Source organism: Oncorhynchus kisutch, unplaced genomic scaffold (assembly GCF_002021735.2).
Source record: "Oncorhynchus kisutch isolate 150728-3 unplaced genomic scaffold, Okis_V2 Okis05a-Okis16b_hom, whole genome shotgun sequence".
NCBI classification, from domain to species: domain Eukaryota; kingdom Metazoa; phylum Chordata; class Actinopteri; order Salmoniformes; family Salmonidae; genus Oncorhynchus; species Oncorhynchus kisutch.
In genome coordinates, this window is record NW_022261982.1 from 78,842 (window position 1) to 89,602 (window position 10,761).

Below are 10,761 nucleotides of genomic sequence, written 5' to 3' on the forward strand. Positions count from 1 at the left end.
TCTACTTTTGGTAGCCTTAACTTCATGTTGGTTTGCATTTATAATATTTACACAGTTCCAGTGAAACTCTCCGCAGGTCGGCAGGTTTTCTTCTTATGGTCCTTAATTTATAAGCATACATTTTCTCCACACAGATATTATATATGGAATAGTCTGGATGGATATATTGTATAAAAATACTTCTTTGTTTTTAGAATATTGGTTCCGAAATAATATCCTATTGGTGAGACAACTTGTAAATGCAGAGGGTCTTTTACTTAATTCTAAGGAATTCTTATCACTTTACAAGATCCCTGTAACACCTAAAGATTTTGCAATTGTTTTAGATGCCATTCCCTCAGGTGTTGCTTTATTATTCAGGAACGTGTCAAGACCTGACTAACCTTAAAAGGAAGCATCCTAAGATTAGTTTTTCTTTTAGTTCATCCAACAACAATAGAGCTATACAAGCCTTGTTTCCAAATTGTTTCCTTATCCAGTAATGCATTATTGGAATGGTTTTATTGATAATGTCTGCTGGAAAAAAGTTTGGATGTTGCCACACATGTAACGGATGTGAAACGGCTAGCTTAGTTAGCGGTGTGCGCTAAATAGCGTTTCAATCGGTGACGTCACTTGCTCTGAGACCTTGAAGTAGTGGTTCCCCTTGCTCTGCAAGGGCCGCGGCTTTTGTGGAGCGATGGGTAACGATGCTTCGAGGGTGACTGTTGTTGATGTGTGCAGAGGGTCCCGGGTATGGGCGAGGGGACGGTCTAAAATTATACAGTTACACACACATACCTACTTATTAACTAAATGAAGTACATTTATTTTTAAATGATTCATAAATACTATCCTGCCAACCACTATATGAAGAAGTAAAAAAACATAAACCCAAAAATGGTACCTTTTGTTATGACCACCCAGAAACAGTGTTGCTTATTTTTTGGAATTGTATTCATGTAAGGAATCTGTGGCAAGACATCAGTAGATTTATCATTTATGAAGATTTTACACTCTTATGGAGAGATGTGCTGCTTGGATTCTTTAAAAGTAAATAAGTTGAAACAATTTTATGTAATTAATTTCATTATTCTTTTGGCCAAATTTCATATTCCCAAATGTAAGTTTACAAACAAAACACCACATTTTATTACACTGCAAAAATAAATTGAACTATATTTTAAGACTATTAAATACAGTGCCTACAAAAAAGCTGTTAGAATTATAAATAAGTGTGTATGCCCCTTAAGGTTCTTGTGTAATGTGATATTGTACCCCTTAGCCCCGCCCCTAGCCCAAATGTCCTTTGTATATTCTTTATAAATACTTGTGTTCCCCATGTCCTTTTTTTTGTTTTTTTTGTTAATAAAAAATAAATACAATTATGTATTGTAAAGAATGAATGGGAATGGGGCCCTGCTAACTGTAGTCGCAGATTAGTGACGTAGGGAGTGTTGCTGTAGAAACAAATGAAGCTTCCCCGTCAGTGCTTGTGGCAACAAGAGAGCACGAAAATAGATTTCAACTTGATCGTGTCTGGTTTCATTCGAAGAATAATGTAGCTCGTCAATTTTGTACATGGTTTTATACTTCAGATCTGGGAGCGAAAGATTACTGTAATAAATTCGCGATGAGTCTCGCTAGAAAGGACACAGACACCGGGCTAAGGGCACTGGTCGCGAGCACAAACATTAAGCCGGAGCAGAAGGTTCCACAAGTTCTCTCAAAATTACAAGGTAAATTAGTTAGCTAACCTTTTTACATTGAAAAACGTGTTATTTTACTTTGCACTTGTGTGTTATTCCTGATACCCAACTAACAATCATTCCTTATTTTTCGACATTGAAGATATTCTGAATAGGATATCTGTCCAAGACGACGGAGAGTTGGGTGCGTTCAAAAACTCCTTGTTCAGCCATGGCATACTTCAATACTGCGCAGGAGTCGCCCTCAAACTGAACTATGCCAAAGTTGAAGGAGGCTACGCAACTGCCACTCAGTTGGCAGAAATTCTCAGGTACGATTTTTAGAATCTTGAATCACACAACCACAACAAAAAGGAATAACCAAATCTGTGTTGTCTATTACTCTGCACTATTTTTATTTTATTTATTTATTTTACCTTTATTTAACCAGGTAGGCAAGTTGAGAACAAGTTCTCATTTACAATTGCGACCTGGCCAAGATAAAGCAAAGCAGTTCGACAGATAAAACGACACAGAGTTACACATGGAGTAAAAACAAACATACAGTCAATAATGCAGTATAAACAAGTCTATATACAATGTGAGCAAATGAGGTGAGAAGGGAGGTAAAGGCAAAAAAGGCCATGATGGCAAAGTAAATACAATATAGCAAGTAAAATACTGGAATGGTAGTTTTGCAATGGAAGAATGTGCAAAGTAGAAATAAAAATAATGGGGTGCAAAGGAGCAAAATAAATAAATAAATTAAAATTAAATACAGTTGGGAAAGAGGTAGTTGTTTGGGCTAAATTATAGGTGGGCTATGTACAGGTGCAGTAATCTGTGAGCTGCTCTGACAGTTGGTGCTTAAAGCTAGTGAGGGAGATAAGTGTTTCCAGTTTCAGAGATTTTTGTAGTTCGTTCCAGTCATTGGCAGCAGAGAACTGGAAGGAGAGGCGGCCAAAGAAAGAATTGGTTTTGGGGGTGACTAGAGAGATATACCTGCTGGAGCGTGTGCTACAGGTGGGAGATGCTATGGTGACCAGCGAGCTGAGATAAGGGGGGACTTTACCTAGCAGGGTCTTGTAGATGACATGGAGCCAGTGGGTTTGGCGACGAGTATGAAGCGAGGGCCAGCCAACGAGAGCGTACAGGTCGCAATGGTGGGTAGTATATGGGGCTTTGGTGATAAAACGGATTGCACTGTGATAGACTGCATCCAATTTGTTGAGTAGGGTATTGGAGGCTATTTTGTAAATGACATCGCCAAAGTCGAGGATTGGTAGGATGGTCAGTTTTACAAGGGTATGTTTGGCAGCATGAGTGAAGGATGCTTTGTTGCGAAATAGGAAGCCAATTCTAGATTTAACTTTGGATTGGAGATGTTTGATATGGGTCTGGAAGGAGAGTTTACAGTCTAACCAGACACCTAAGTATTTGTAGTTGTCCACGTATTCTAAGTCAGAGCCGTCCAGAGTAGTGATGTTGGACAGGAGGGTAGGTGCAGGTAGCGATCGGTTGAAGAGCATGCATTTAGTTTTACTTGTATTTAAGAGCAATTGGAGGCCACGGAAGGAGAGTTGTATGGCATTGAAGCTTGCCTGGAGGGTTGTTAACACAGTGTCCAAAGAAGGGCCGGAAGTATACAGAATGGTGTCGTCTGCGTAGAGGTGGATCAGGGACTCACCAGCAGCAAGAGCGACCTCATTGATGTATACAGAGAAGAGAGTCGGTCCAAGAATTGAACCCTGTGGCACCCCCATAGAGACTGCCAGAGGTCCGGACAGCAGACCCTCCGATTTGACACACTGAACTCTATCAGAGAAGTAGTTGGTGAACCAGGCGAGGCAATCATTTGAGAAACCAAGGCTGTCGAGTCTGCCGATGAGGATATGGTGATTGACAGAGTCGAAAGCCTTGGCCAGATCAATGAATACGGCTGCACAGTAATGTTTCTTATCGATGGCGGTTAAGATATCGTTTAGGACCTTGAGTGTGGCTGAGGTGCACCCATGACCAGCTCTGAAACCAGATTGCATAGCAGAGAAGGTATGGTGAGATTCGAAATGGTCGGTAATCTGTTTGTTGACTTGGCTTTCGATGTCCTTAGAAAGGCACGGTAGGATAGATATAGGTCTGTAGCAGTTTGGGTCAAGAGTGTCCCCCCCTTTGAAGAGGGGGATGACCGCAGCTGCTTTCCAATCTTTGGGAATCTCAGACGACACGAAAGAGAGGTTGAACAGGCTAGTAATAGGGGTGGCAACAATTTTGGCAGATAATTTTAGAAAGAAAGGGTCCAGATTGTCTAGCCCGGCTGATTTGTAGGGGTCCAGATTTTGCAGCTCTTTCAGAACATCAGCTGAATGGATTTGGGAGAAGGAGAAATGGGGAAGGCTTGGGCGAGTTGCTGTTTGGGGTGCAGTGCTGTTGTCCGGGGTAGGAGTAGCCAGGTGGAAAGCATGGCCAGCCGTAGAAAAATGCTTATTGAAATTCTCAATTATGGTGGATTTATCAGTGGTGACAGTGTTTCCTATCTTCAGTGCAGTGGGCAGCTGGGAGGAGGTGTTCTTATTCTCCATGGACTTTACAGTGTCCCAGAACTTTTTTGAGTTAGTGTTGCAGGAAGCAAATTTCTGCTTGAAAAAGCTAGCCTTGGCTTTTCTAACTGCCTGTGTATAATGGTTTCTAGCTTCCCTGAACAGCTGCATATCACGGGAGCAGCTCGATGCTAATGCAGAACGCCATAGGATGTTTTTGTGTTGGTTAAGGGCAGTCAGGTCTGGGGAGAACCAAGGGCTATATCTGTTCCTGGTTCTAAATTTCTTGAATGGGGCATGTTTATTTAAGATGGTTAGGAAGGCATTTTTTAAAAATATCCAGGCATCCTCTACTGACGTGATGAGATCAATATCCTTCCAGGATACCCCGGCCAGGTCGATTAGAAAGGCCTGCTCGCAGAAGTGTTTCAGGGAGCGTTTTACAGTGATGAGTGGGGGTCGTTTGACCGCTGACCCATTACGGATGCAGGCAATGAGGCAGTGATCGCTGAGATCTTGGTTGAAGACAGCAGAGGTGTATTTAGAGGGGAAGTTGGTTAAGATGATATCTATGAGGGTGCCCGTGTTTAAGGCTTTGGGGAGGTACCTGGTAGGTTCATTGATAATTTGTGTGAGATTGAGGGCATCAAGTTTAGATTGTAGGATGGCTGGGGTGTTAAGCATGTTCCAGTTTAGGTCGCCTAGCAGCACGAACTCTGAAGATAGATGGGGGGCAATCAGTTCACATATGGTGTCCAGAGCACAGCTGGGGGCAGAGGGTGGTCTATAGCAGGCGGCAACGGTGAGAGACTTGTTTTTAGAGAGGTGGATTTTTAAAAGTAGAAGTTCAAATTGTTTGGGTACAGACCTGGATAGTAGGACAGAACTCTGCAGGCTATCTTTGCAGTAGATTGCAACACCGCCCCCTTTGGCAGTTCTATCTTGTCTGAAAATGTTGTAGTTTGGAATTAAAATGTCAGAATTTTTGGTGGTCTTCCTAAGCCAGGATTCAGACACAGCTAGAACATCCGGGTTGGCAGAGTGTGCTAAAGCAGTGAATAGAACAAACTTAGGGAGGAGGCTTCTAATGTTAACATGCATGAAACCAAGGCTATTACGTTACAGAAGTCGTCAAAAGAGAGCGCCTGGGGAATAGGAGTGGAGCTAGGCACTGCAGGGCCTGGATTCACCTCTACATCGCCAGAGGAACATAGGAGGAGTAGAATAAGGGTACGGCTAAAAGCTATGAGAATTGGTCGTCTAGAACGTCTGGAACATAGAGTAAAAGGAGGTTTCTGGGGGCGATAAAATAGCATCAAGGTATAATGTACAGACAAATGTATGGTAGGATGTGAATACAGTGGAGGTAAACCTAGGTATTGAGTGATGAAGAGATATTGTCTCTAGAAACATCGTTGAAACCAGGAGATGTCATTGCATGTGTGGGTGGTGGAACTAATAGGTTGGATAAGGTATAGTGAGCAGGACTAGAGGCTCTACAGTGAAATAAGCCAATAAACACTAACCAGAACAGCAATGGACAAGACATATTGACATTAAGGAGAGGCATGCTTAGTCGAGTGATCAAAAGGGTCCGGTGAGTGGAGAGGTTGGTTGGTGATTTAGTCAGCTAGCCAGGGCATCGGTAGCAAGCTAGCATAGGATGGAGGTCAGTTGTTAGCCACCTCTTGCGTTCCGTCAGTAGATTAGTGGGGTTCCGTGTGGTAGAGGGAATCCAAATCACACAACAACAAAAATAAAAACAATAGATATAGTTATAGAGGCCCAAGAAGAAAACATAATAATAATAATAATAAAAATAATAATAAAAAAATTGTCCGATTGTCTATTCAGATAGCAGCCGGTAAGACAGCTAACGGTTAGCAGGCCGCAGATGGGCGTTCAGGTAACGTCGCGACGGAGGAGCCAGCCGAATAACTCCTTCGGGTAGATAACGTCGGCAGTCCAGTTGTGAAGGCCCGGTGGGGCTCCGCGAAGGCAGTAAAACGGGTCCGGATAGGTGACTGCAGCCCAGGTGTGATTGATGGAACTCAGGAGTGATTGACGGAGCTTGCTAGCTAAAACAAACAACCCTAGACACTACCAATGGACAATACCTACCCCAGATACTACTTCAAGGCCCTGATAGAACTGATGGGGTGGAATAATAATTGATGCAAGCAGATCTATGAAGGTGGGGGTCATATATCTGTAGTAGTGATTTGACATTGATTTATTTGTGTGCATATGCAAACTCCTTTAGCTCCTGCTGTGTGGGTGTGGACATGGGCGGAGACACTGAGGCCTTCCATAGGCAGCTGCTCCCATCCGTCACAGACAGCCTGCTGTCATTGGCCAGTCGGCTGATGAACAGAGCTTTGGCGGTAAGGGACATAACGTTTTTTTGAAGTTTGGAATGTCCTCAACAAAAATATGTCTACTCACATATCTCTCTTTGTAGGGGAATGGGCAGCCTGAGATGTTTCGTTTCTTCAAGAAAGTGATGGGCTCTGTGTGTTGGCTTCTGAAAGCCCATGGTCACCTGGCCACACAAGGTGAGATCTAACGTCCAATACCAAACAGACCCCTTACCTAAGTAACGATGCCCCCCCCTCTTTTCTCTCTCTTAGTCCTGCAGTCAGACCACTATGAGAGGATGTTAATGAGTGAGGAAGAGAGAGTGGGAACCGTGTGTGTGTCACTGTGGCATCAGCTTCTGACAGCTAACAGGTAGCATATCACCACACGCACACACACACACACACACACACACAAACACGTCAATTAAATTCATTACCGCTCTTTATCTGTAGTGAGTTAGTAGCAGGTTTGGGAAAAGGCCCCTTGTCTGTGATTCTGGATGACGTGGTGTACCGAATGGCTCTCACATCCAACCCTGTTGTGGGAGGGGCAGCAATTAGGACGCTCCTCCTGGTTGCTCGGCAACAAGAATCCGCCCTACAGCTTATCATCCATAGGTTCAAAGGTCAGGGGGTGGGGTTTTGAATATTTCCAGGTTACGATATATATATTTTTTCATGGGTTAACTTTATATGCTTGCAAAAGCAATCTTGATGTTTTTTATGGTTTGTGTGTTGCAGGGTTGGAGGGCATGATTGGTCGAGAATGGAGGGGGCGGGGCTTCGATGAGGACGTGGACCAACTGATAAAGCTGCTGCACAGAGAAGTCCCCAAACCAGCTGATCACACAGAGGTAAAATATAGTGTGTTTGTTGTTGTTCGTGTGTGTGTGTGTGTGCCTTACACTCTCTCTGTGTTATCAGACATGGCCAGAGGAGTGTGTGAGAGCGGCGTGTGTCATCCAGGCAGCGTGGAGATCCTATCAGACCAGGAGGAGAGTGAAGAATCTGCCCAGAGCTGTCAGATCACTGCAGAGGAGCTTCAGGTGTGTGTGTGTGTGTGTGTGTGTGTGTGGGCTTTATTTTCTCATCGATCTATGATCGTGTTTTGTATCTCTGTTTTGTATTTGTATTGATGTGTATATTTGTTGTAATTCCAGGGCTCATCTGTAAAAGAGACATTGGTTTCAAGATAAAGGTTAAATAGGATCATAATAATTCCAGGCAGTTAAGCGTGTGTGTGTGTGCGCATGTATGTGTGTGTGTAGGGAGCGGCGGCGGAGGAGAGTGCAGCAGGCTCAGGCTGTGTGCTGGGAGGAGGAGCTGAGACTACAGCTGTGTGTCAGGAGACAGAGAGCCAGGAGAGAGTTCCATCAGAAACAACTACAGCTACTGCAGCTACTACCCCCAGGTACACACACTACCTGTTACAGCAGAGACAGAGCGGTTTGCTTAGTTAGGCCTGCCATCTACAGCCCTCGTGTGTGTGTGTGTGTGTGTGTGTGTGTGTGTGTGTGTGTGTGTGTGTGTGTGTGTGTGTGTGTGTGTGTGTGTGTGTGTGTAGGTCAGGTGCAGCAGTACCTCGGGGAGGTGGAGAGGCAGGCTGCAATACAGATCCAGAGGGTTTGGCGAGGCCACCGAGAGAGACGAAACTTCCAGCAACGGAGAAACACACACACACAGCACAGAGCTGCTGTTGTGCTGCAGAGAACAGTATTAACACATACACACAGCACAGAGCTGCTGTTGTCCTGCAGAGAACAGTATTAACACACACACAGCACAGAGCTGCTGTTGTCCTGCAGAGAACAGTATTAACACACACACACAGCACAGAGCTGCTGTTGTCCTGCAGAGAACAGTATTAACACACACACAGCACAGAGCTGCTGTTGTGCTGCAGAGAACAGTATTAACACACACACAGCACAGAGCTGCTGTTGTGCTGCAGAGAACAGTATTAACACACACACACAGCACAGAGCTGCTGTTGTCCTGCAGAGAACAGTATTAACACACACTCACATGCACTTCTAATAGACTACCCCTGTTGTAAGCAGAAGCTGAACACAGCGATCCAACAAATCTAGCATGCAGCAGCATCTGAATTCATCTTGACAGTTTTTTTGTCCCTCTCCTGTTAGGTCCTTCGCTTTCTGAAGAGGCGGAGAGCTGAGAAAGCCCCTCCTTCCCTCTCCCCTTGGAATGGTCCTCGGGGTTTGACTGACAGTCGGAGGGCGGAGCTGAAGAGAGAGGTGGAGGAACATATTGCCCTGCACCCGGTGATTCTGAATATTACTTCAAGTTGTGTGTTTGGTTTTACTATCCTTGTAGGGACCAGATGTCCTCACAAGGATAATAAAACAAGGAATATTTGGACATGTGGGGACATTTCACTTGTCCCCACAAGGAAAAAGGCTGTTTTAGGGTTAGGTTTCGGGTTACAGTTACAATTAGGGTTAGGGGTTAGGGAAAATAGTATTTGGTCCCCACAAGGATAGTAAAACAAATGTGTGTGTGGTGTGTAACTATCTCTCTGTGTAACGGGTCTCTCTCTCTGTGTCTGTGTAACGGGTCTCTCTCTCTGTGTCTGTGTAACGGGTCTCTCTCTGTGTGTCTGTGTAACTGCTCTCTCTCTGTGTGTCTGTGTAACGAGTGTGTATGTGTGTGTAACGATTTCTGTGTGTCTGTGTAATGATCTGTGTCTGTGTAACGGGTCTCTCTCTGTGTGTCTGTGTAACGGATCTCTCTGTGTGTGTAACGATCTCTTTCTGTGTGTGTAGTCCTCTGTGGTGTCTCTAGAGGGCAGTAGGGAGCTCCATGCTCAGACCCAAGCCTTGCTGCTCCAGCATCTACAGGGGAGAGAGGCAGAGCTGAGAGAACACACTCACACACACGCCCTGCTGGCACAGATCAACACCGACCTGGAACTACTGCTGAGTAGGTATCACACATGTGCACACCAATCTCTCTTTCTCTCTCTTCCTCTTTCTCTCCCTTCATCCATCTTTCTCTCTTAGATGCCCCCTCACTCAGTGTCGCCACAGTAACCGACTGTGACGTGTTCAGGAGTCGCTCTGCCCCCGTAGCCGCCCGCGCCCGGCAATCCCACAATGCCTTGCTCCAGGCCGGTCGCCTGCCTTGGTGGAAGATGCTGGGAGATGGTGACATCACCTGTCCAGAATCAGAATCCGCCCACAAAGACCACCGGCTGGAGGCAGAGTTTAACTCTCTGTATTTAGGAAGAAGCTGACGACGTTGTTCCACAACAGTATTGTAACGCTGTTATAACATTGTCATAGGGCTGTTGTAATAATGTCATTATGCTCTGGAATTCAACCAATCATGGGTTTCAGTCTGGACCGTGGTTAGTTGAATCAGGTGGGTTACTGCAGTGGTCTTTTCATCGGTCTCTGTGTGGCTGGCTCCTTAAGGAAGAGTTTGTGTACAGAAGTCTGCATTAAAGTTTGTACTTTTCTACTATTATGTCATTGTGTGTCCTGACTGTAGAGACTTTCAGTCATTTTGATAAGTGGAGTTTTTATTTGTTGTCCAACAACTCACATGCCAGTGCTGAGTTTGTGTTAACAGAGTGCCCAGAGTGCCTACGCAACACCAGCAGTCATTATGTTATTACACACACCCAGAAAACACACATACCAGTGCTGAGTTTGTGTTAACAGAGTGCCCAGAGTGCCTACGCAACACCAGCAGTCATTATGTTATTACACACACCCAGAAAGATTTGATTGGCCAATGTTTATTTTCAGCGTTTTACAATGAACAGCATTTATCAGACAGAAACATTATCATAAAGCTGACAGAATGAAGACGGAGACATAATACATATTTTTCTGTACCGTAGTTTCACATAGATATTTATTCTGACTCCTGCATATTGGCAGTTTGACATATCTTATTACCAGGGCCCAGACTTAATCTGTCAGGGCCCAGGGCTCAGAGTTAATCTGTCAGGGCCCAGAGTTAGTATGTCAGGGCCCAGAGTTAGTCTGTCAGGGCCCAGAGTTAGTCTGTCAGGGCCCAGGGCCCAGAGTTAGTCTGTCAGGGCCCAGAGTTAGTCTGTCAAGGCCCAGAGTTAGTCTGTCAGGGCTCAGAGTTAGTCTGTCAGGGCCCAGAGTTAGTATGTCAGGGCCCAGAGTTAGTATGTCAGGGCCCAGAGTTAGTCTGTCAGGGCCC

General features: G+C 44.8%; 1 protein-coding gene across 2 annotated transcripts; it reads left to right on the plus strand.

Moving 5' to 3' along the window:
• The first annotated feature begins 1,386 nt into the window (after positions 1-1,386).
• On the plus strand, positions 1,387-10,047 carry LOC109890496 (IQ calmodulin-binding motif-containing protein 1). 2 transcript variants are annotated; one of them, XM_020482423.2, is made up of 13 exons: positions 1,387-1,718; positions 1,831-1,999; positions 6,468-6,588; positions 6,666-6,759; positions 6,835-6,934; positions 7,018-7,190; positions 7,306-7,418; positions 7,489-7,610; positions 7,833-7,975; positions 8,129-8,277; positions 8,709-8,846; positions 9,348-9,504; positions 9,585-10,047. In XM_020482423.2, exons 1-13 carry the CDS (start codon positions 1,613-1,615, stop codon positions 9,815-9,817), a joined length of 1,818 nt encoding a protein of 605 aa, XP_020338012.2. In that variant the 5' UTR covers positions 1,387-1,612; the 3' UTR covers positions 9,818-10,047. The 2 variants fall into 2 exon arrangements, with proteins under 2 accessions (XP_020338012.2, XP_031669438.1); XM_031813578.1 differs by lacking the exons at positions 6,835-6,934; positions 7,018-7,190 and having other exon boundaries at positions 1,430-1,718.
• Positions 10,048-10,761: the final 714 nt, after the last annotated feature.